At 44.8% G+C, this 26,208-nt stretch overlaps 1 protein-coding gene and 1 long non-coding RNA gene across 2 annotated transcripts in view; one reads left to right on the top strand and one right to left on the bottom strand.

Moving 5' to 3' along the window:
- The first annotated feature begins 257 nt into the window (after window positions 1-257).
- Window positions 258-21,023, top strand: LOC124037983 (Hermansky-Pudlak syndrome 3 protein-like). The gene is made up of 18 exons (XM_046353307.1): window positions 258-867; window positions 2,905-3,260; window positions 3,447-3,621; window positions 5,669-5,846; window positions 6,431-6,513; window positions 6,681-6,870; window positions 6,987-7,068; window positions 8,022-8,176; window positions 13,654-13,762; window positions 13,924-14,201; window positions 15,969-16,146; window positions 16,274-16,507; window positions 18,157-18,342; window positions 18,470-18,664; window positions 18,964-19,071; window positions 19,200-19,406; window positions 19,573-19,663; window positions 20,278-21,023. Exons 1-18 carry the CDS (start codon window positions 651-653, stop codon window positions 20,403-20,405), a joined length of 3,150 nt encoding a protein of 1,049 aa, XP_046209263.1. The 5' UTR covers window positions 258-650; the 3' UTR covers window positions 20,406-21,023.
- Window positions 21,008-26,208, bottom strand: part of LOC124037984 — an 18,215-nt gene continuing 13,014 nt past the window's right edge. Inside the window, exon 6 of the long non-coding RNA XR_006839285.1 lies at window positions 21,008-21,577. This is a non-coding gene — a long non-coding RNA (uncharacterized LOC124037984). The remainder of the gene's footprint in view (window positions 21,578-26,208) is intronic.

Genomic DNA, 26,208 nt, shown 5'->3' with positions numbered 1-26,208 from the left:
TTCAATGGTCATCATTTATTGTTCAATTGTATCCAATTCATATGGAGCCCTGGAGGTGACATTGACAGATGTGTTATACAATTAAACATGTTCTCATCTGACGTGAAGGGCAAAAGTGTGCGTTTCAAAACCATGATTAATGTCAAACAAATTACTCACAAATATTTCGCAATCTGGCACTGTGGTTTTACAGTAGATGGAGTTGTGGTGCACAATAGCAAATGCAAGTCACAGCGCCTTAAATGACAGGGAAATCAACCAATCATCGCTGGAGATGGAGTTGTTGTTTCTGGTTTTCACTTTCACAATTAGCACCGCATGAATTCTTCAAACTGTGTTCCCTTTCAGATATAGTTAGCGTATACATAGGATTTCTGTGTAGAAAAGAGCAAGTGGAGTAAACTTACCAGGGACTAGGTAAAAATATATATATATATATTTCAAGATAAACGAATTCTGCCTGCTCATCACAAGACGGTGGGGGCATGTGATATGATCAAGTTATCTAGCTAGCTAGCCTCTGGGTGTAGCTGGCTAACCTCGATATAGACAGTGAAAACAAAGCCCCGTATTATCCGGACAGAAGCGATGTATCTACCTTGATGTACACATCGTGTTTCTCGACGTAAATTACGGGAAAAACAGTGAAGATGGTTCACGTATACAACTGCCATCCATTCGCTTCCCAGCAAATCGTGCAAGCCGAACAGGAGCCTGGGTTAGTGTGTTGTGGCGGGGGTGTCTTGTTTGTGGAGTCCGCGGGAGGATGCAAGATCGAGGCATTTCAACTGGAAGCGGAGGGGTGTCCTCTTATCTGCCGCTTCGCCACCATGGGGACTGTGCAGAGCATCCTGCACAGCGAGATAGGTGTGTCACTTTCTTAATTCCACTTATCCTTTCTGTCTTTGCGCTGTTGTTTACTCACATTGTTTATAAACCCAGAGGCGCAGCAAACAGGCCGGGGTTAGGGGTGTGAGAAGTCAATGAGTGAAACATTCTTCCTTTGTTAGTTTTCTCGAAATCTAAAGGCACGACCTCGATTCGAGCCAATGTTTTAAGCAGTTGAACATGTTATTACGCCCCCCCCTCATTTTCGTCAAAAACAACTTTTATATCGAAGGAGTGCCTTTGATTTGATGGCCTGCCCATGCGAAAAAAGATTGCAGCAGGGGCACAACTTTGGTTTTAGAAGTGGGGGGGGGGCATTATTATTATTTCTTGTTTTTATCCAGTTGGATAAATACTCAAAATAGCCTCCCCGGCTGCTCGGAAGCGTCCGCATGGTCCTAAAGCACAACGCCGCATCATTTATTATAAAACTGGTGATTATAAAACTGGTGGGGACAAAAATGCCATTTCAGAATGTGGGGAGGGTATGGCCTCCCTGTCCCCAATGAAAGTTGCGCCCCTCGAATGCAGTATAACTTTAGTTAGGGTGCAGTATAACTGCAGTATGCTGCAATTACTGCGTCCAAAATACCACAGTCCGATGCAGTTACTGCATTTTAATGCAGTTTCAAAACGGCAATCTTTTTTCTGTATGGGTGCAAATGCATTGTTCGGATGACCAGGTGGCGAATCGCATCTCTGCATGTCTGGCAGACATATCAGTGTGGATGACGGATCACCACCTCAAGCTGAACTTCGGCAAGACGGAGCTGCTCTTCCTCCCGGGGAAGGACTGCCCGTTCCATGATCTCGCCATCACGGTTGACAACTCCATTGTGTCCTCCTCCCAGAGCGCTAAGAACCTTGGCGTGATCCTGGACAACAAACTGTCGTTCTCAACTAACATCAAGGTGGTGGCCCGTTCCTGTAGGTTCATGCTCTACAACATCCGCAGAGTACGACCCTGCCTCACACAGGAAGCGGCGCAGGTCCTAATCCAGGCACTTGTCATCTCCCGTCTGGATTACTGCAACTCGCTGTTGGCTGGGCTCCCTGCCTGTGCCATTAAACCCCTACAACTCATCCAGAACGCCGCAGCCCGTCTAGTGTTCAACCTTCCCAAGTTCTCTCACGTCACCCCGCTCCTCCGCTCTCTCCACTGGCTTCCAGTTGAAGCTCTCATCCGCTACAAGACCATGGTGCTTGCCTACGGAGCTGTGAGGGGAACGGCACCTCAGTACCTCCAGGCTCTGATCAGGCCCTACACCCAAATAAGGGCACTGCGTTCATCCACCTCTGGCCTGCTCGCCTCCCTACCACTGAGGAAGTACAGTTCCCGCTCAGCTCAGTCAAAACTGTTCGCTGCTCTGGCTCCCCAATGGTGGAACAAACTCCCTCACGACGCCAGGACAGCGGAGTCAATCACCACCTTCCGGAGACACTTGAAACCCCACCTCTTTAAGGAATACCTAGGATAGGATAAAGTAATCCTTCTCACCCCCTCCCCCCTTAAAATATTTAGATGCACTATTGTAAAGTGGTTGTTCCACTGGATGTCATAAGGTGAATGCACCAATTTGTAAGTCGCTCTGGATAAGAGCGTCTGCTAAATGACTTAAATGTAAAATGTAAATGAGACGAACGTTAGAACCGATGACGTGTTTCAACGCATAAGCTTTGCTAGCCAACGTTGCCATGACATCACCTGAAAGTCTGTTCAGGGATTTCTATTGGAGAAGCAGTTTAAGCCTATTTTCATACAGTACTTTGGTAAACTCCTGAGGGAGTGTGGTGCAGTCAAAGGAAAAAAAACAGTCTAATTTGGATCCCTTGTAAAAAAAAAAGTGTCTTACATTGAAAATTCATCCAGGCTAATTTCCTACAGAATATACACAGAATATAAATGAATGAATTTGGAATATAATAATTAAATAACTCTCCACTCATGACGATGTCCTCATCCGTGTTCTCAATTCTCTCTCCTCTGTCCTCCCTTGTCTTGCCCTCCCACCCCAGGGGACTACCTGGTGACCATCGAGGAGAAGAACAATGTCACCTACCTCCGCACCTACACCAACTGGCGCTACCAGGTGGCTGAGAAGACACGTGTGGGTGTGCGTCTGCTGGGCCACTTCCTGCGTGGCTCATCCATGCGTGGGGCTCCCAAGGAGCAGATGGAGATCATTGAGATTCCGCTGTTTGAGCGCCCACTGTGTGTAGCGTGCTGTGGGGTGACAGGGGACCTGCTGGTGGGCTGTCCTAAGAGCCTGGTGCTGTTCAGTCTCAAGAGACAGGCCCTCAACGATAAGCTCTCCATCCTGGACTTTGAGCGTTGTCTGATCCTCCACCTCCCAGGACTGTCGCCCCAACAGGTAGGGGTTGGGATTTCGGTAATCTCATCTACCAGCCAGTTCTTTCTGTGGAGCCTGTTATATTTGGTAGCATTTAGCCTGGTGAGGACGAGGTTAGGGTTTGGGAAGTTAATTCTGTAATGCAAATTTTGCATACAAAATATTATTTAATAGAGTATTTATTAATGTTGCCATCCCTGCCTGCAGGTGGCGATCTGTGCGGGGTACATTGCCCTGCAGGCAGAGCTCGAAGTGCTGGTAGTCAAGCTGGAGAGACTTCCTGGCTCCGCCCCTACCGAGAAGTCAGCTGACAAGAAGTCCCAGGACCAATGTCTAGTCCCCAAGGATATGATCACTGGAGCAGAACCCAACAATGAGATAGGTAACATGACTAGCTCTACACAGTGTGTTTCATGATTAACTACTCATGGTGTGATGTGGTAATGTACAGGAACTCAAGTCCTTTTCTTCACCCGACCTAGAATACCTCACAATCAAATGCCGACGGCATTACCTCCTGAGAGAATTCTCTTCGGTTATCGTCACAGCCATGTATATTCCCCATCAAGTCGATACTGATGGCTCTCAAAGAACTACACTGGACTTTGTGTAAATTGGAAACCGCATATCCTGAGGATGCATTTATTGTAGCTGGGGACTTTAATAAGGCAACTCTAAAGAAAACATGACCAATGTCTTATCGACACATTTCCTGCACCACTTGTGCTTAAACTCTCAACCATTACTAATCTCCCTTCCGGGACGGCTACAAGGCCCTCCCCCGCCCTCCCTTCAGCAAATCAGATCATGCCTCCATCCTGTCCTCCCTTCTGAAAGGCAGAAACTCAAACAGGAAGTACACGTGGTAAGGGCCGTTCAACACTGGTCTGACCAATCGGAATCCATGCTTCAAGATTGTTTTGATCACGCTGACTGGGATATGATGGGTTGCCTCTGAGAATAACATTGACGTATGTATACACTAGAGGTTGACCGATTTATGATTTTTCATAATCATAATACCAATTATTGGAGGACTAAAAAAGTCGATACCGATTAATCGTTAGATTAATGAATTAATTATATATATTTGTAACAGACAATTACAACAAAACAGAATGAACAATGAACACGTATTTTAACTTAATATAATACATAAATCAAATCTATTCAGTCTCAAATAAGTAATGAAACATGCTCAATATGGTTAAAATGCAAAAACACAGTGTTTTATCGAACGGGTGGCAACCCTAAGTCTAAATATTGCAGCTACATTGCACAACCTTCAATGTTATGTCATAATTATGTAAAATTCTGGCAAATTAGTTCGCAACAAGCCAGGCGGCCCAAACTGTTGCATATACCCTGACTCTGCGTGCAATGAAAGCAAGAGAGGTGTGACACAATTGAGTTAATGTTGCCTGCTAACATGAATTTCTTTCTTTTAACTAAATATGCAGTTAAAAAAATATATACTTCTGTGTATTGATTTTAAGAAAGGCATTGACGTTTATGGTTTGGTACATTCGTGCAACGATTGTGCTTTTTTTCGCGAATACCTTATTTACATAAGTATTCAGACCCTTTGCTATGAGATTCAAAATTGAGCTCAGGTGCATCCTGTTTCCATTGATCATCCTTGGAATGTTTCTACAACTTGATTGGAGTCGACTTGTGGTAAATTCTATTGATTGGACATGATTTGGAAAGGCACACACCTGGCCTATATAAGGTCCCACAGTTGACAGTGAATGTCAGAGCAAAAACCAAGCCATGAAGTCGAAGGAATTGTCCGGAGAGGTCAGAGACAGGATTGTGTCGAGGCACAGATCTCTGAAGGGTACAGAAACATTTCTGCATTATTGAAGGTCCACAAGAACACATTGGCCTCCATTATTTTTAATTTAGGATGTTTGGAACCACCAAGAGCTTCCTAGAGCTGACCACCCTGCCAAACTAAGCAAGGGCCTTGGTCAGGGAGGTGACCAAGAACCTGATGGTCACTCTAACAGAGCTCTAGAGTTCCTCTGTGGAGATGGTTGTCTTTCTGGAAGGTTCTCCCATCTCTGCATCACTCCACCAATCAGGCCTTTATGGTACAGTGGCCAGATGGAAGCCACTCCTCAGTAAAAGGCACATGATAGACTGCTTGGAGTTTGCCAAAAGGCACCTAAAGACTCTCAGACCATGAGAAACAAGATTTTCTGGTCTAATGAAACCAAGATTGAACTCTTTGGCCTGAATGCCAAGCATCACATCTGGAGGAAACCTGGCACCATCCCTACAGTGGTAGAATAAGGCTGTAACGTATCAAAATGTGGGAAAAGTAAAGGGGTCTGAATACACTGTACTACAAACTGCACCGTAAATGGTGTGGTTGTGTATTCTGTCTGATTGGGTTGTGTTTATCTTGTCTTTATATTCCCCAGAGGTGAGGAAAGAGGGTCTTGCTGGTCACCTTGATCAGGATGACTTCTTCATATTCCCTAAGCACCAGGAGCTGCTGGGGGACAGGGCTAAGGACTGTGGGGTCAAGGTCTCTCTGGAGTGGACAGGCATGGAGAGTGAGGCCAGGGGTATCCTCGCTATCACCTATATCTTATACAGGTGTGTACGTGTGGGAGCTGTTGTCGTATTTTTTATTTAACTAGGCAAGTCCGTTAAGAACAAATTCTTATTTACAATGACTGCCTACCCCGACCAAACCCTGACGATGCTGGACCAATTGAGCACCGCCCTATGGGACTTTTAATCACAGCCAGATGTGATTCAGCCTGGATTCAAACCAGGGACTGAAATGACGCCTCTTGCACTGAGATGCAGTGCCTTAGACCGTTGCGCCACTGGGAGCCCTTGTCTGTCTGTCTGTCTGTCTGTCTGTCTGTCTGTCTGTCTGTCTGTGTGTGTGTGTGTGTGTGTGTGTGTGTGTGTGTGTGTGTGTGTGTGTGTGTGTGTGTGTGTGTGTGTGTGTGTGTGTGTGTGTGTGTGTGTGTGTGTGTGTGTGTGTGTGTGTGTGTGTGCGCGTTCGTACTAGGGGTTGGTCTCATCCTATTCAGTCTCCCCTCCTTGCACTGAGATGCAGTGCCTTAGACCGTTGCGCCACTGGGAGCCCTTGTCTGTCTGTCTGTCTCTGTCTGTCTGTCTGCGTACGTACTAGGGGTTGGTCTCATTCTATTGGGTCTCCCCTCCAGACGTTTTGCTCCAGACTTCTTCCAAGGCTGCAGTGTGGAGGATACCCGCCTGCACTCCCTGCAGTTCCACCCTGTATTCACCAGTGAGTCATACCTTCCTTATGCTGTCCCTGCCTATGGAACTAACATGTACTGTAAATCCATAGGTAGGTAGGAGGCACACACATTTTAAAATAGGACCTATTTCTACATTCCCTCCTTCACTCCTCATCCCTTTCTTTTCTATTGGTCTTCTCTCCCTGACAACCAGCTAACCAGGAAGTGTGTGCTGGGGGGGGGAGAGGGGTGGAGCCGACGTGTGTGTTCTGTTTCTTCTCGCTGCCCAACACGGGCTACGTGTACAGTGTGAGGGGTGGAGTGGAGATGGTCTCAGTCTATCAGTATCCAGAGAAAGCCCAGCAGGCCGTCCTCACTGACCTCTTCCTCCACATTATCACCAAGTAAGGACAGGAGAAAGAATACGACGATAAGGAGACTGATATTACTGATTGATTGATTATTTGAGACTGGTCTCATCTACCTCTTCTAAATGTAATAGTACCTGTGTGTTTGGCAGGAATGCTCTCCAATGTTTCTCAGTGAGGTGTTCTGCAGTGGCAGCCAGAGCTGAGGACCCTTACATCGATACCACCATGAAGGTGAGGATCACTCTACTGCCCTTAGCTAATGGAAGACAGATCAATCCCACTTACGCCTACTGCTTACACCTACCTCTATGCATTAGACCTCCTCATTATTGATCTGAAGGACGCTTTGACTATGTCTTCCCTTCATGTGTGTGATTGGCTGTGCCTCGGTTGGCTGTGCTCTGATTGGCCCTGCTACACAATGAGACAGGAAGCCATTAAAGTGAATAAGAGCTTCTGCAGAACTACAGATGGATGGCTGCTTGGCTCAAGATCAGTGTGTTAGATTCACAAAGATGGAGGAGCTGGAAAGGGATCAAAATGACAACCACTTACACAGTTGCAGTTTGTGTTTATACATGTGTGCGTGCCAAACAGTTACACAGTGGAATCAGAGCAGCACACTCGCATATGCGCCTAAGAAATTGATGTGTGCGAACTGAAAAAGTAAAGTGTGAGTGCATGTGCGAGTGTGAGCACATGTGCAAAGAATTGCTGCTGCAGCTATTTTCAAAGTATTTCTGACGTTTTGTATCATAGCTGGTAGCGAATCACACAAAGAACTACAAAGAGTCCCATATATCCTACAGTTTCGCGCAGAAACTGTGCCTGGGGTGCTGTGCCCGCCCCGCCGTGAGTGAAGTGCTGAAAGATTCATTGTTGGAAGCGCACAGGCATAGAAGTTGATCGAATTTACCCGAAAGGCTACTAAAGTGTGACTTTGTGTTTCTTGACTATTTACCCTGCCCTGTGACCCATATTCAAACAAAACCATTTAAGCCACCTTCGGTTTCCAGTGTAAGACCATAACATCTGCAAGAAACGGTTGGCATGTAGCAACATTAATGTGATTATTTTAATGAATCCCAAAGATGCAAAAGTGGTAATTGCAATTTCACCGACTAAATGTAAACAACCACCAGGTAATGAGTCGCTTAAGTGTAACTGGCTGTTGTGTTGTGCAGGCCTGTCCTCCCATCACCATGGAGGTGTGTGCTTTGCGGATCCAGCTCTTCATTGGTCTAAAGGCTCTGTGTCACGATCGCCACCACATCGTCCTGTTAACCGCTGCAGACGTGGAGACCAGGGAGGACACAGAGAGGGCAGCTCGCAGGAACCTGTAGGTCACACACACACAGTCAGAGACTGTTGTCAGAGCTAGAGCTGCACTTGATTAGAAAGGAAATATACCTGTAAGACATCTGATCTAGGGCTGGCCGATATCATATTTTAAGGTAAACCGGTATACATTTTTTCAATACCATCTGAACTCCGCAAAAAAAGTATTGTCCTCTAACTGTCAACTGCGTTTATATGTGTAAATATTTGTATTAACATAACAATATTCTACAACTGAGACATAAACTGAACAATTTCCACAGACATGCGACTAAAAGAAATGGAATAATGTGTCCCTGAATAAAAGGGGGGGGGGGGGTCAAAAGTAACAGTCAGTATCTGGTGTGGCCACCAGCTGCTTTAAGTACTGCATTGCATCTCCTCCTTATGGACTGCACCAGATTTGTCAGTTCTTGCTGTGAGATGTTTCCCCAGTCTTCCACCAAGGCACCTGCAAGTTCCCGGACATTTCTAGGGAAATGGCCCTAGCCCTCACCCGCCGATCCAACAGGTCCCAGACGTGCTCAATGGGATTGAGATGCGGGCTCTTCGCTGGCCATGGCAGAACACTGACATTCCTGCCTTGCAGGAAATCACGCACAGAACGAGCAGTATGGCTGGTGGCATTGTCATGCTGGAGGGTCATGTCAGGATGAGACTGCAGGAAGGGTACCACATAAGGGAGGAGGATGTCTTCCCTGTAATGCACAGCGTTGAGATTGCCTGCAATCACAAAAATCTCAGTCTGATGATGCTGTGACACATCGCCCCAGACCATGACGATCGATCCCGCTCCACAGAGTACAGGACTCAGTGTAACGCTCATTCCTCCGACGGTAAACATGAATCCGACCATCACCACTGGTGAGACAAAAACGCGACTCGTCAGTGAAGAGCACTTTTTGCCAGTCCTGTCTGGTTCAGCGACGGTGGGTTAGTGCCCATAGGCAACGTTGTTGCCAGTGATGTCTGGTGAGAACCTGCCTTACAACAGGCCTACAAGCCCTCAGTCCAGCCTCTCTCAGCCTATTGCGGTCAGTCTGAGCACTGATGGAGGGATTGTGCGTTCCTGGTGTAATTCGGGTAGTTGTTGTTGCCATCTTGTACCTGTCCCGCAGGTGTGATGTTCGGATGTACCGATCCTGTGCAGGTGTTTTACACGTGGTCTGCCACTGCGAGGTCAATCAGCTGTCCATCTTGTCTCCCTGTAGCTGTCTTAGGGGTCTCACAGTACAGACATTGCAATTTATTGCCCTGGCCACATCTGTAGTCCTCATGCCTCCTTGCAGCATGCCTAAGGCACGTTCACACAGATGAGCAGGGACCTTGGGCATCTTTCTTTTGGTGTTTTTCAGATTCAGTAGAAAGGCCTCTTTATTGTCTCTTTAAACTCTTTACAAAAGATCTGTGAAGTTATTTATATTTTTACGAATGACATTTGAAAGACAGGGTCCTGAAAAGGGGACATGTTCTTTTTTTGCTGAGTTTATAATGGTATTTTTATATAGATAAATTCATTTAAAGTTACTTCACTGTCAGTTTTGACCTAGTTTGGTTGAGTATAAAACAATCCGTATGTAGAAAGCCTGTTAAAACCACTTAGAATTCATTTGTTGCCTTCCTAGGTGTCGTGCACTTTTCATAAAACAAATTTAGAGCTTATATTATTCAGAAACATAAAATACTGTCAAAAATGTAGAAATATTGTGATATATTTTGGCCAAATCACCCAGACAAAATCTGATCATACCCATATAACAGCTTTCTGTGTAGCACAATTACAGAAACATTGTTACTACACACATTCATCATTTATGAAGCTTTGAAACTACACTCTATTTCTTCACATTGGTAATCAAAAGATTGCATTGTAAGGATATAATAATATATAATAATAAAAGATTGCATTGTAAGGATATACCGAACCAGGCAAAAGTTTGGCCACACCTACTCATCCCAGGGTTTTTCTTTATTTTTGCTATTTTCTACATTGTAGAATAATAGTGAAGACATCAAAAATGATGAAATAACACATATGGCATCATGTCATAACCAAAAAATATAGTAGCCACCCTTTGCCTTGATGACAGCTTTGCACACTCTTGGCATTCTCTCAACCAGCTTCATTGGGTAGTCACCTGTAATGCATTTCAGTTAACAGGTGTGCCTTGTTAATTTGTGGAATTTCTTTCCATAATGCATTTAAGCCAGTCAGTTGTGTTGTTACATGGTAGGGGTGGTATACAGAAGATATCCCTGTTTGGTAAAAGGCCACATCCATATTATGGCAAGAACAGCTCAAATAAGCAAAGAGAAATGACAGTCCATCATTACTTTAAGACAAAAAGGTCAGTCAATGTCTAGCGGGACACCTGTCGACAACTTCCGGTGAAATTGGAGGTAGCAAAATTCAAATAAATAATAATAAAAATTACGGATATTAAACATTTAGGTACATACAAGTGTCTCATATCGGTTAAATTCTTGTTCATCTAACTACATTGTCAGATTTACAATATGCTTAACAGCGATAGCATGCCCTGCGATTGTTTGAGGACGGCGCCCCATATCAAAAATGTTCCACCGGCACAGGCTTCATAAAATCACAAATAGTGAAATGCAGAAATGTTTTGGTACCCTTCCCCAGATCTGTGCCTCGACACAATTCTGTCTCAGAGCTTTACGGCCAATTCCTTCTACCTCATGGCTTGGTTTTTGCACATGCACTGTGGGACCTTCTACAGACAGGGGTGTACCTTTTCATGTCCAATCAATAGAATTTACCACAGCTGGACTCCAAGTTGTAGAAACATCTCAAGGATGATCAATGGAAACAGGATGCACCTGAGCTCAATTTCGAGTCTCATAGCAAAGGTTCTGAAAACCTATGTAAATAAGTTATTTCAATGTTTTATTTTTAATACATTTGCAAACATTTCTAAAAACCTGTTTCGCTTTGTCATTATGGGGTATTGTGTGTAGATTGGTGAGTATTTTTAAAAATCCATTTTAGAGTAAGACTAACAAGTCAAAATATTTTCTGAATGCACTGTATGCATAAGCTCTAATATGCATGTGGGTGTTTTGATTTAATAATCCCCATAGAAGGTGCTGTACATTTTGTTGTTTGGCTTTGAAACAACATCAACAATGGCCGTGTTTTCCACTCAGTTTCAACCTGTTGTTGAACTTCTTTCTACAGATTGATCATCACAGTAAGATGAGCACAATACTATTTTGATGGTAAATGTTTCATGTGATTGTCGATTGCATTGATGTCAGCATGGTTAGAGGGACAATAGAGCGCTGAGTACCAGGCCATTGGCGACCTGATGGTTGTTAGTGAGTTGGGTACTGTCAACGCATGTCCAGAGTGCGTAAGAGTAGATTACCGTGACTCAACGGTCACATGGAATTTTACTGCAGTCCTGACTCACGACCTCCGAAGTGATGGTAATAGGGTCTCCTCAACAGCCCTAATCATACCCATAACATGATGCAGCAAATGAATAACTTCACAATGCTCAAAGGGATATTCAATGTGTGATTTGTTTTTATTTTTACCCATTTACCAATTGGTGACCTTAGAAAACCTCTCTGGTCTTTGTGGTTGAATCTGTGTTTGAAATTCACTGCTCGACTGAGGAACCTTACAGATAATTGTGTGCAGGGGTGCAACTTTGGTTTTAGATGTGGGGGGGATATAATATAATTGGTTATTTATATATATATTAGTACAAGTCAAAAGTTTGGACACACCTACTCATTCAAAGTTTTTTTCTCTATTTTTACTATTTGTACATTGTAGAATAATAGTGAAGACATCAAAACTATGAAATAACACATGGAATGATGTAGTAAACAAAAAAAAGTTTAAAAAAAATAAAAACCCTGAGTAGGTCTAAAACTTTTGATCTGTATATTTTCAAATAACTTCCCTTTTTCTATCCACAAACTGGGCGAACAAATCGTTGAATTTTGAAATCTTGATGTGGCCCTCAAGCCCAAAACTTTGCCCACCCCTACTCTAGAGTCAGGCGCAGTAGGATTATTAAACGTTAATGTTCACTGTACATGATGTACATGATGTTCCATGTACAGTGCCTTCAGAAAGTATTTCCAACCCTTTACTTTTTCACATTTTGTTGTGTTACAGCCTGAATTAAAAATGGATAAAATGTTGATTTTTGTGTCACTGGCCTACAAACAATAACTCATAATGTCAAAGTAGAATTATGTTTTTAGACATTTTTACTAATTCATCAAAAAATGAAAAGCTGAAATGTCTTGAGTCAGTAAGTATTCAACCCATTTGTTATGGCAACCCTAAATAAGTTCAGGAGGAAAATGTGCTTAACAAGTCACATAATAAATTTCAAGGTCTCACTCACTGTGTGCAGTAATAGTGTTTAACATAATTTCTGAATGACTACCTCATCTGTACCCCACACATACAATCGGGCGCAAATTTAATTTTTGTCCCGTACCAGTCAAAAGTTTGGATACACCTACTCATTCAAGGGCTTTTCTTTATTTTTACTATTTTCTACATTGTAGAATAATGATGAAGACATCAAAACTATGTTCGAAAACTTTTGACCTGTAGTGTAGGTCCATTATAATTTCTACATACTTTCTATCTAGTTCTAAAAGTTCCAGTTTGCCCTGGAATGTCCCGCACGCTGTGGTTTGTCCACCCCTGCTCTAGAAAGCATGAAGGATCCAGAGGTCGGAAGAAACAACTATATCTGATATTTTCATGAGAACTTATTTCTCAACTTTATTTATGTGATCAAGTCATGTGCAACAGGCACCACATGACCACTAGAATTAAGGAGTGACGCCAGGCATTCACAGAAGCGAAGTAAGGCAACAGTAAGGAAATTGAGAGTGCTTGGCACTGTAGCCGTAAGCTACTTAGGAAGGAGAAGTAGAGGTAGTGTTTAACTGGTAGTGTCCGGTCCGTCATTAGCTGTAACTGCTAGAGGCTATCCAGGACATATAGCAGATAGAATACACACGCACAATGGGTTCAGCACATGGTCTGTAGGCCTTGTGCGTTAACTTGTGGAGTCATGAAGAAAAACATGCAACATGTTTGATTCACATAAACTCCAGAAACACTGCCCTCAATAACTTCCACTGGTGATTGTTTTAGATTGGTAGGTAGTCATGCTTGCTAGTTCCTTAAACAAACCTCTCAGTCAAACTGGAACTGAAACTAAATGTTTGGTGGTCTTTTACCGAATAGGTTTGTGCCATTCATGTGAACTCAAATTGAGCTAGAGTTAGTGTTCTGTATGGTCCACACCAGTTTACTGTAACCTCTTGTGTTTAATGTTATTGGAGCTGAGCTGTAGTTTCTGACCTAGAAGCTGTAATATCAGCCATCTGTGGCCCAGAATGACCGGTATTACAGAAGTGACTGGCGTTATGGAGATGAGCTGACTGTACTTCTTCCCTGACCTCTGATCCCAGGAACAGGAAGTCATCCTCCACCAAGCACCGGGATCCCATTGAGATGAGTCGCGGCTGGAATCTATATGTGGTCAACACCGTCCCCCCACTCCAACTCTACAATGAGATGGTACAGCACCTCAACACCAGAACAACATGTCAACCAAAGCCTTAATGTTTACGAGACATTACTCATTTTTACCATTCAATTTTCTTTGGCTCTGTTGTGCTGAATGATGCGTTTATGCTGTTTAACCTTGTATTCAACAATGAACCTTTTCTCTGGGCTAGGTGGAGTATAGTAAGAAGTATGAGGAGACCAACCCTCTGTCTCAGAGCTGTCTGCACCTGCTCAGTGAGGCCCACCTCCTCCTGAGAGCCACGCTCCTGGACCCCCGGGTGGGAAATCCAGTGGAGCAGCCTCAGAGCAGTGACCAGAACCTAGCCCGGTCCCTGGGATATACAGCAACAGACAAAATAGGCAGCACCACTGACAGAACCACAGACAGACAGGAGCTACAGAAGGCCTTCCAGGAGAGCTGTGCCCATTTAGGAGACTGCTTCAGTAGGTCAGTTGGTTCGGGGTCACATTAAAATCAAGGTTGATTGATATGTTATTTATTTATACATTATGTTTGTTGATTAATATGCTAGTTTGCTGATTTATATGTTAGCTAATTGATTGATTGATTTTGATGATTTGTTTTTGGACTGGTTTGCCCATTTGTCAACTATTTTTCAAATGTGTTTACTGGACACTTAATGTGAAGTGTGACTGTCTCTTCCACATACAGTGGGGCAAAAAAGTATTTAGTCAGCCATCAATTGTGCAAGTTATCCCACTTAAAAAGATGAGAGGCCTGTAATTTTCATCATAGGTACACTATGACAGACAAAATTAGAAAAAAAAATCCAGAAAATCACATTGTAGGATTTTTAATGAATTTATTTGCAAATTATGGTGGAAAATAAGTATTTGGTCAATAACAAAAGTTTATCTCAATACTTTGTTATATACCCTTTGTTGGCAATGACAGAGGTCAAACGTTTTCTGTAAGTCTTCACAATGTTTTCACACACTTGCTGGTATTTTGGCCCATTCCTCCATGCAGATCTCCTTTAGAGCAGTGATGTTTTGGGGCTGTTGCTGGGCAACACGGACTTTCAACTCCCTCCAAAGATTTTTTTATGGGGTTGAGATCTGGAGACTGGCTAGGCCACTCCAGGACCTTGAAATGCTTCTTACGAAGCCACTCCTTCGTTGCCCGGGCGGTGTGTTTGGGATCATTGTCATGCTGTAAGATCCAGCCACGTTTCATCTTCAATGGCCTTGCTGATGGAAGGAGGTTTTCACTCAAAATCTCACGAAACATGGCCCCATTCATTCTTTCCTTTACACGGATCAGTCGTCCTGATCCCTTTGCAGAAAAACAGCCCCAAAGCATGATGTTTCCATTCCCATGCTTCACAGTAGGTTTTTACCAAAAAGTTATATTTTGGTTTCATCTGACCATATGACATTCTCCCAATCTTCTTCTGGATCATCCAAATGCTCTCTAGCAAAATTCAGACGGGCCTGGACATGTACTGGCTTAAGCAGGGGGATACGTCTGGCACTGCAGGATTTGAGTCCCTGGCGGCGTAGTGTGTTACTGATGGTAGGCTTTGTTACTTTGGTCCCAGCTCTCTGCAGGTCATTCACTAGGTCCCCCCGTGTGGTTCTGGGATTTTTGCTCACCGTTCTTGTGATCATTTTGACCCCACGGCGTGAGATCTTGCGTGGAGCCCCAGATCGAGGGATATTATCAGTGGTCTTGTATGTCTTCCATTTCCTAATAATTGCTCCCACAGTTGATTTCTTCAAACCAAGCTGCTTACCTATTGCAGATTCAGTCTTCCCAGCCTGGTGCAGGTCTACAATTTTGTTTCTGGTGTCCTTTGACAGCTCTTTGGTCTTGGCCATAGTGTAGTTTGGAGTGTGACTGTTTGAGATTGTGGACAGGTGTCTTTTATACTGATAACAAGTTCAAACAGGTGCCATTAATACAGGTAATGAGTGGAGGACAGAGGAGCCTCTTAAAGAAGAGGTTACAGGTCTGTGAGCGCCAGAAATCTTGCTTGTTTGTAGGTGACCAAATACTTATTTTCCACCATAATTTGCAAATAAATTAATAAAAAATCCTACAATGTGATTTTCTGGATTTTTTTTCTCTCATTTTGTCTGTCATAGTTGAAGAGTACCTATGATGAAAATTACAGGCCTCATCTTTTTTAAGTGGGAGAAATTACACAATTGGTGGCTGACTAAATACTTTTTTGCCCCACTGTATGTGTAGGTTTGATAAGCGTGACTGCCACCTGGCCCTGCCCTACTATAAGATGTCAGGCCTGTCTGTGACAGAGGTGATCTCCAGGAACAGGTGTCTGTCCAGCAGCCCCTGTGGCTATGGGAAGGGGTTCCTCTTCTTCCTCAAACACTCACTCTATGAGGAGACCATGGAGGAGCTCACTGAGGTAGCTACACCAGTCCTTGGAGAGCTCCAGCCATTCCACATGTTTGTTAAATTCCAACACAAGCACATCTGATTCAATAATGTTGAATGTTGATAGCCAAGGGTTCTTGCCTGTGTGTGTAATGTAGGAGACAGCCAACGAGGTGCTGGATATCTTCGGTGTGGCCGAGCCGTCCCAGCTCCCCCATGTTATATCCAGCCCCTCCATGGTCAGAGCCAGCCCTGACAGTGGCCTGGCCCACCTAGAGCGCCTGGAGTCCATCGGAGCCCCCTCTGTACCCCTCACTCTCTCCAAGGCTGCCCTGGCCCTCCGCATGGGAGACCTGCAGCTCTACAGACAACACATGGACAGACACACAGAGGTTTGTGTATATTGACTGCGTGTGTGTATTGAAATGTAGATTATATTGTACTGTGATGTTTCACTGTGGTTCCAAATAAAGTGGTTTAGTATGTAGATGTGGTATACGTACTACTGCGTATTTCCAATATGTGTAATTTGAAGGCGCAATAGGCAGACATCGCTCCGCCATTTCCTGGTTGCTGAAATTCTAATAGTTGAAATCTAATTTTTTGTCACATGCGCCGAATACAACAGGTAGAGAACATATAGTAGACCTTAGTGAAATGCTTACTTACAAGCCATTAACCAACAATGCAGTTTAAAGAAAACAGGGGGGAAAAAAGATAAGATAAGAGATAAGAATAACAAATAATGAAAGAGCAGCCGTACATAACAATAGTGGGGCTATATACAGGGGGTACCAGTACAGAGTCAATGTCAATGTGTGGTGGCACCAGTATTGAGGTTATATGTACATGTAGGTAGAGTTATTAAAGTGTCTATGCATAGATAATAACAGAGTAGCAACAGTGGAGAAGAGGGGGGGAGCAATGCAAATAGTCTGGGTAGCCATTTGATTAGCTGTTCAGGAGTCTTATGGCTTGGGGGTAGAAGCTAGTTAGGAGCCTCTTGCTGTGCGGTAGCAGAGAGAACAGTCTATGACTATTTTTAGGGCCTTCCTCTCACACTGGTATAGATGTCCTGGATGGCAGGAAGCTTGGCCCTGGTGATGTACTGGGACGTATGCACTACCCTCTGTAGTGCCTTGTGGTCGGAGGCAGAGCAGTTTCCTTAGATATCGTGCACCAGCTGTTGTTCACATATATGCATAGGCCCCTGCCCCGTGTCTTACCAGAGGCTGCTGTTCTGTCCTGCCAATGGAGTGGATAACCCGACAGCTGTATGTTCTTAATGTCATCGTTCAGCCATAACTCAGTGAAACATAAGAAATAACCATTTTTAATGTCCCGTTGGTAGGATATACATGCTTTCCGATCGTCCCATTTATTTTCCAGCAATTGAACATTAGCTAGCAGGAAGGAAGGTAAGGGCAGATTAGCCATTCGTCGCCTGATTCTCAGGCACCCTGATCTTTCTCCACAAAATATAAGTTTCCTTCTCCAGTGAATCACTGGGATCTGGGCATAGTCGGGTGTCTGTAGTAGTATATCCCTCCCGTCCGACTCATTGAAGGGCTCTTCATCCAGTTTGAGGTGAGCAATCGCAGTTCTGATGTCCCGAAGCTCTTTTCGGTATAAGACACAGTAGCAGCAACATTATGTACAAAACAAGTTACGAACAATGTGAAAAAAAAATAAAAAAATAGCATGGTTGGTTAAGAGCCGATAAGACCGCAGCCCTCCCATCCGGCGACATCGTAAGTTCGCCTAATTCCATTTATGTGACAAAACAAGCAGTCACTATGTAGAGAATCATTGTACCATCTAAACCACTGTGAAATATATTTTCTATAATCAAAAAAAGTAAAAGATGCAAAAAAGAACGGGAAGCATAGAAATAGCACACACAACAGATCTACCACTTCTTAAACTTGCTTTCAATGAGAAGGACAGATCTATAACTCACATTTCTATGTAAATTTGGTCAGGTTGCCTAAAAAGTTACATATTGTAGCTTTAACTGTCTATGTACTATATACCTACCCAGATGCTGCAGGTATATGGGTTCATCGAGGAGCACAAACTGCTGCTGCATGGCAGAGGGCACACGGTGGTGCCCACCCCCCTGGCACGCCACCTCAGGGACAGCCAGGAAGGTCTGCTGGTAGCAGCCATGGTTGCGCTACACGAGAATAACAAGATCAAACTGGACGAGGCTGACCTCTTCTTCCAGGTTAGCGTTACAGTGTTTGTGTGTAAGTCATTCCTATAGGATTTCTGTAGGATTTCCTGATCCCAAGTATGATCTTTAAAATGTTAATGTGTCATTGTGAATATATTGAAATGTGTGTGTCCTGTAGAAGCTTTGTGGGAACCTGTCAGGGCCCCAGGGAGGCCCTCAGCTGCTGGTGGACTTCTGGGAGGCCCTGCTGATAGCCTCATCACAGGAAGCTGTCATCCAGGAGCTGCTGTTCCGCCTCACCTCTGTCTACATTGACCGCGTCACGCGCCGAGACAGCCAAGGCATGAAAGCACTCAAGACCGCAGACGACCTGGTTTGTTTCTGTCTCTGTAGTTTGTGTTCTTGTCACTATGGCATGATGTTCCCCAGGGTTATAGCCTAGCTAGGAGGTAGTAGAGAGGTAGTCTTACAGTAAGACGGTCTATATATCGGTTGTGTATCTGTTGTGTAGATCAGGGGTTTTCAAACCTCTCCTCAGGAGACCCCCAAGATGTTTGAACTATTTCGCAGCCAGCATACCTGATTCAAGTTGTCCACTAACCATCAAGCCATTTTATAGGTGCATCAGGTGGGCTAGTTCAGGACCACAACAACATTGTTTCTGTGTTGTAGATCAACTCATGTTCTCACTATGGTGTGCCGTATCCCTGGGTCAGCATCCTGACTCCAGCTCACTTCAGTATCATTCAAGATCACCAGGAGGACCTCCAGAAACTACAGGTCAATCCCTCTACATTGTCTACCAATTAACCAACCAATCAACATGTGAAATAAAGCTTTGTTAAGCCTCAGTTGTAAATTCACCAATATGGTGAACAAACAAACCCTCAATGTTCACTCCTTCCCAGTCCCTGCTGTGCGGTCCCACCCTGGATGTGTCGTCCATCCTGCCCCTGTTAGAGCAGCTGCCAGACGGGGACAACGCAGGGCTAAGTGTGCACTTGCTCTGTGCCACCAAGCTGGACCGCCACGAGAGCTCCATCGAGAGGCTTCTAGACCGATGTCCTCAGGCAATCATCCCCTACGCTAATCACGAGCTGCAGAATAACAAAATGGTGGGTACTGCTATGCACTGTAACTCACCCTACTGTGAAACGCACTGCCCCAACTCCTCTGACCCTACTGCAGAATTCATAGTATTTGCCCAACCTTAAATCCTCATAACCTTAATCCTAAAGTCTGAACTCTAACATTTCTATATATTCATGTGATTTTGTTCAGACTCTGTGGTGGCAGAAACTGTTTCCTGAGCTGTGTGAGAGAACCAGAGCAGCAGGGGGAGAGAACACCATCTTACTGTCTGCACTCAAAGGTACACTTAGACTAGCCTGTGATTCAAGCATAGGGTTTAACTCCATAATGTCACCTCTTTTGCTGTAGTTAAAATGGGAAATCTGCAGTTTTGGTAAACAGCTGAGGGATGGGGCTGGAGAAATGTAACGAGTCCTAAATTAATAGACAGTGTTATGGATGCAAGGATTGACCAACCATGATATCAAAATTATAGTTTTAACTATGTTTTGAGGCTATAGAGTTTTTGTTTACAATTCCATTGTTTACACGCAGTGGACTAAAACAAGTGTATATTTTTGGTTTCTGATGGAGTACGACAGTTGAACTAAGATCATGAGGCATATATACGTTCTATTCCTCAAGAATCAAATCCGTATATCATTAATAAAAAATATGTATGCAGAAATCGCTGATTGCCCCTTTAATATAGTGGTCCTTCTGTAGCTCAGTTGGTAGAGCATGGCGCTTGTAACGCCAGGGTAGTGGGTTCGATCCCGGGGACCACCCATACGTAGAATGTATGCACACATGACTGTAAGTCGCTTTGGATAAAAGCGTCTGCTAAATGGCATATATTATTATATTATATTCAGAGAGTTTGGGCTGCAACATTTGTATTTTCCCTGACAACAGAAACGCTGGTGGTGGTTGCCATGGAGCTGAATCCACTGGAGTTTCTGGACCTGTTGCCTGATGACGGGACGGCACACTTCTTCCTGCCTCACCTGCTGGAGTGCAGCCAGAGAAATCTCATGACGTAAGGACCGTGTGGAACAGATATACAGTAGCTCAAAAAAACATTCCATGGTCCACCCAATTTCTAGGACAGCTTTTGGAATAAGTAGAACACAAGTGTCCATTAAGCAAACATTCCAAATGGTATGCTGGTTTGAATGGGAATTTCCCTAACGATTCTAATGCAATAGAGGGTCCTAAACCTGGACCGTACTGGACAATCAACCACTTAGTGTGGAGTGAGCCTCTCAAACACTACCTACTACTGTAGAGCCTAATGAAAATGGCCCACATACCAAAAACAACCATGTTTGTAGTCATTAGTTAAATGAGGTGCAGAGATACTGATTTTACGACCTCACTTTGTCTTTCTGTTCCCAAGTATTGATGCCGTGTTCCTAGTCATACCCTGAAGTGGTACTAGTCCTCTATGTAGACTCCCTTGATACACTGCGAGACCGTGTCTTTACGACAGAGTATTATGAACTTGATGTTAAGTTACACACTGGACTGTTCTGGCGTTTCTTCTGTTTATTGGGTGAAGAGAAAAAGGTGGTTCAATAACATGGAATGAAGGAAGCTATGACCTCACTGTATAATCGTGATGTTTTGCTTGCGGCATTAATAAATGCTCTAAAAAAATATTTAATTTGCATTCTTCTCCTTTCACCATGTGTATATATGCCAATGTTGGACAAACAAAAGGATGTTATATTTTCAAAACTAATCTCAGAGCATTGACATTAGACAAGCATCAACATTTTAGTAATTTAGCAGACGTTCTTATCCAAAGCGACTTAATGCATTCATCTTCTAGGTGGGACAAAGACACTTTTCCTCAAAGTATCTATCAGCAAAGTCAGAGCTAGGGGGATGTTTTAAAGACACTCTTTAAAGAGGATACGGTTTCAGGTGTTTTTGGAAGGGGGGGGTGCTTGGGTTGGGGTGTAGTGGACGCAAGCTTTGACGGTCATCTAGGGTCACGTCAAGATTCTTTGCACTCCAGGAGGGCGATATTGGAGTTGTCAACAGTGATGGAGAGACACACCAAAAGTGAGTGTATGTGGTGCACACGTCACCTGTTAGGAGAGGCCTGCCAGATAGGACACAATCCAAGAGTTTGCGGAGCCTGGGACACCCAGCCCTGAGAGGGTGGAGAGGATCTGATAGTTCACTGTGTTGAAGGGAGCGGCTAGATCTAGAAGGATGAGAACAGAGGAGAGAGAGTGAGCTTTGGCAGTGCGAAGAGTCTCTGTGACAAGAGTAGTCTCAGTTGAGTGACCCGTCTTGAAGCCTGACTGGTTAAGGTCAAGAGATGGTTCTGAGAGAGATGCCGAGAGAGTTGAGCAGAGACCGCACGCTCAAGTGTTTTGGAAATAAAAGGGATACAGGTCTATAGGTGACATCAGATGAGTGCCGGTTTCTTGAGGGGAGTGATTCGGGCCGTTTTGAAGTCAGAGGGGACACAGCCAGTGGTCAGGGATGAGGGAAGTGAGGAATGGGAGAAGCTCTCCAGAGATGATCTGGAGGGGACGGGGTCGAGCGGGAAGGTTGTCGGCGGCCAGACCTCCCTAGTCGCAGGATTTCATCTGGAGAGCGAGGTCAGGGCGTAAGGTAATTCTGCGTGAGTGGGACTAGTGACTCAGTAGGCTGAGTGATTGAGGAGCGGATGTCGTCAACCTTTTCAAAGTGCTTGACAATGTCGTCCGCAGATGGGGGGGGGTGGAAAAAGAGTTCCCTCGGGTTAGAAGCAGAAGCTTGAAGTGTATATTGATAGAAAGTGGCTTTAGCAGCGTATACAGAGGAAGAGAAGGTGGAGGGCGTGAAAGGATGACAGGTCCTCCGGCAGTTTAGTTTTTCTCCATTTGGCTCACCTGCCTGCAGGAGGTTAAGTCCAAGCCGGGCCGGGATGAAAGGGGACAGTGTGAATCATAGGATGCAGAAAGGGAGGAGTGTAGGGTCGAATCAGGAAACAAAGTAGCGATCAGAGACCCGGAGGGGGTTTGCAGTGAGATTAGTAGGCAAACAGCCTCTAGTAAAGAGGAGTTCAAGCGTATTCCCTGCTTTGTGAGTTGGAGGGGATTGGAAAAGGTTGTGGTCAAAAAGAGGGGAGGGGAAAGAAATTATTTGAAGGCAGACATTGGGAGGTAGAAGTAACCAAGTACAGAGAACGGTGAGCCATCGTCAGGAAATGAGCCTATCAAGGTGTCCAAGCTCATGGAAGAAAACTCCAAAGTCGTCCAAAGTCACCAGGTGGGCGATAGACGACAATGTTAAGCTTGAGTGGACAAGTGACAGCATGGAATTCAAATAAGGAGATGGACAGGTGAGGGAGAGAAATTAGTGTGCTGCCACCGAGACGAACAGAATCTCTTGGACTTTGAGAGGAAATGTAGTCAGATGAGAGAACAGCAAGAGTAGCAGTGTTCTCTGGGTTGATCCACAGCTCTGTCAGGGCCAACAAGTCAAGGGACTGAAGGGCAGCATAGGCTGAGACAAACTCTGCATTCTCTGCAGCAGATTGTCAGTTCCAAACGCTGCCAGAGACCCAGAATTCAATTAGAAGGGTTGCAGCCAACGGGTGGGGAGTGCCTGTAAAGCCAACTGGGAGAGGAGTGAACAGATATAGAACACACACACATAGTTGACAAAGCTACAAAAGTGCAAAAAGAGAAACAGAAAAGTACATGCTAAGATACTCAAGTGAGAGTGGTGTGGGGCCTTCTCTTTCCTTCCTCAAACAACTCAGCAGAACTGTCTTTGTTTTCAGCGACGGTTTTAGTTTTGCTAACTAGAAACCAGGAGACTGAAGTAGTAACACAAATTGCTAATTGCCTAGTAGAGGTGAAGAGCATGCCTCCCTGTACTAATTGCTGATTGCCTAGTAGAGGTGAAGAGCATGCCTCCCTGTACTAATTGCTGATTGCCTAGTAGAGGTGAAGAGCATGCCTCCCTGCACTAATTGCTGATTGCCTAGTAGAGGTGAAGAGCATGCCTCCCTGTACTAATTGCTAATTGCCTAGTAGATGTGAAGAACATGCCTCCCTGTACTCATTGCTGATTGCCTAGTAGAGGTGAAGAACATGCCTCCTTGTACTAATTGCTAATTGCCTAGTAGAGGTGAAGAGCATGCCTCCCTGTACTCATTGCTGATTGCCTAGGAGAGGAGAGACCACTCCGCCTCCAATACAGCCACTGATTATCGAAACAAGTCACAAATTGCCCTGCCCCGTTAATCCTGGTTGATGTGTCAACAATCATCAGCAATTTATGTGCAGTCAGCAGTTCACATCGCTCACGAATATGCTACTCGCCAATGTCCAGTCTCTTGACAAGGTAGACAAAATTCGAGCAAGGGTTGCCTTCCAGAGAGACATCAGAGATTGTAACATCCTCTGTTTCACGGAGAAATGGCTCCCTCGGGATAAATGATCAGAGTTGGTATAGCCACCGGGTTTCTTCACGCATTGCGCCAACGAGAAACAAACATCTCTCTGGTAAGAAGAAGGGCGGGGGTGTATGCCTTATGATTAACTAATTGGGGTGTGATCATAACAACATACAGGAACTCAAGTCCTTTTGTTCACCTGACCTAGAATTCCTTACAATCAAATGCTGACCACATTATCTACCAAGAGTATTCTCTTCGATTATAATCACAGCCGTGCATATCCCCCCCCCAAAGCAGACACCTCGACGGCCCTGAAATAACTTGTTTGGACTCTATGGAAACTGGAAACCACATACCTGAGGCTGCATTTATTGTAGCTGGGGATTTTAACAAGGCTAATCTGAAAACAAGGCTCCCTAAATTTTATCAGCATATCGAATGTGCGACCCGGGCAGGCAAAATTCTGGATCATTGCTACTCTAACCTCCGCGACGCATACAAAAGCCCTCCCTCGCCCTCCTTTCAGCAAATCTGACCACGACTCCCAGCCTATAGACAGAAACTAAAACAGGAAACGCCCGTGCTCATGTCTGTTCAACGCTGTTCCGACCAATCTGATTCCACGCTTCAAGATTGCTTCGATCACGTGGACTGGAATATGTTCCGTAAAGCCTCAGACAACAACATTGATGTATATGCTGATTCGGTGGGCGAGTTTATTAGCAAGTGCATCAGTGATGTTGTACCCACGGTGACTTTTAAACCCTCTCCAACCAGAAACCGTGGATTGATGGTAGCATTCGCGCACACCACTGCTTTTAATCATGGCAAGGCGACCGGAAACATGACCGAGTACAAACAGTGTAGCTATTCCCTCCGCAAGGCAATCAAACAAGCTAAGCGTCAGTATAGAGACAAAGTAGAGTCACAATTCAACGGCTCAGACACGGATTACAAAAAGAAAACCAGCCTAGTTGCTGACACTGATGTCTTGCTCCAAGACAAACTAAACAACTTCTCTACTCGCTTTGAGGACAATACAGTGCCACTGACACAGCCCTCTACCAAAACCTGCGGGCTCTCCTTCACCGCAGCCAACGTGAGTAAAACATTTAAACAGGTTAACCCTCGCAAGGCTGCCGGCCCAGACAGCATCCCTAGCCGCGTCCTCAGAGCATGCGCAGACCAGCTGGCTGGTGTTTACGGACATATTCAATCAATCCCTATCCCAGTCTGCTGTTCCCACATGCTTCAAGAGGGCCACCATTGTTCCTGTTCCCAAGAAAGCTAAGGTAACTGAGCTAAATGACGTAGCACTCACTTCCGTCATCATGAAGTGCTTTGAGAGACTAGTCAAGGATCATATCACCTCCACCCTACCGGACACCCTAGACCCACTCCAATTTGCTTACCGCCCTAATAGGTCCATAGACGACACAATCGCAATCACACTGCCCTAACCCATCTGGACAAGAGGAATACCTATGTAAGAATGCTGTTCATCAATTACAGCTCAGAATTTAACACCATAGTACCCTCCAAACTCGTCATCGACCACTCCAAACTCAGGGTCTCGTCCCCGCCCTGTGCAACTGGGTCCTGGACTTTCTGATGGGCCGCCCCCTGTTGGTGAGGGTAAGAAACAACATCTCCACCCCGCTGATCCTCAACACTGGGACCCCACAAGGGTGCGTTCTCAGCCCTTTCCTGTACTCCATGTTCACCCATGACTGCGTGGCCATGCATTTCTCCAACTCAATCATCAAGTTTGCAGACAACACTACAGTGGTAGGCTTGATTACCAACAACGACGAGACGGCCTACAAGGAGGAGGTGAGGGCCCTCGGGAGTTTGTTATCAGGAAAATAACCTCGCACTCAGCGTCAACAAAACAAAGGAGATAATCGTGGACTTCAGGAAACAGCAGAGGGAGCATTCCCCCATCCACATCATTGGGACATTAGTGGAGAAGGTGGAAAGTTCTAAGTTTCTCAATGTACACATCACGGACAAACTGAAATGGTCCACCCACACAGACAGCGTGGTGAAGATGGCGCAATAGCTCCTCAGGAGGCTGAAGAAATTTGGCTTGTCACCGAAAACACTCACAAACTTTTACAGATGCACAATCGAGAGCATCCTGGTACGGCAACTGCTCCGCCCACAATCGTAAGGCTCTCCAGAGGGTTGTGAGGTCTGCACAACGCATCACCAGGGGAAAACTACCAGGACACATACACCACCCGATGTCACAGGAAGGCCAAAAAGATCAAAGACAACAACCACCCTAGCCACTGCCTGTTCACCCCGCTATCATCCAGAAGGCGAGGTCAGTACAGGTGCATCAAAGCTGGGCCCGAGAGACTGAAAAACAGCTTCTATCTCAAGGCCCTCAGACTATTAAAAAGCCATCACTAATATTGAGTGGCTGCTGCGAA

This window comes from Oncorhynchus gorbuscha, linkage group LG06, assembly GCF_021184085.1.
Source record: "Oncorhynchus gorbuscha isolate QuinsamMale2020 ecotype Even-year linkage group LG06, OgorEven_v1.0, whole genome shotgun sequence".
NCBI lineage: Eukaryota > Metazoa > Chordata > Actinopteri > Salmoniformes > Salmonidae > Oncorhynchus > Oncorhynchus gorbuscha.
Note: the sequence above shows the minus strand (reverse complement) of the source record. Positions and strands in the feature narration are given on the sequence as shown.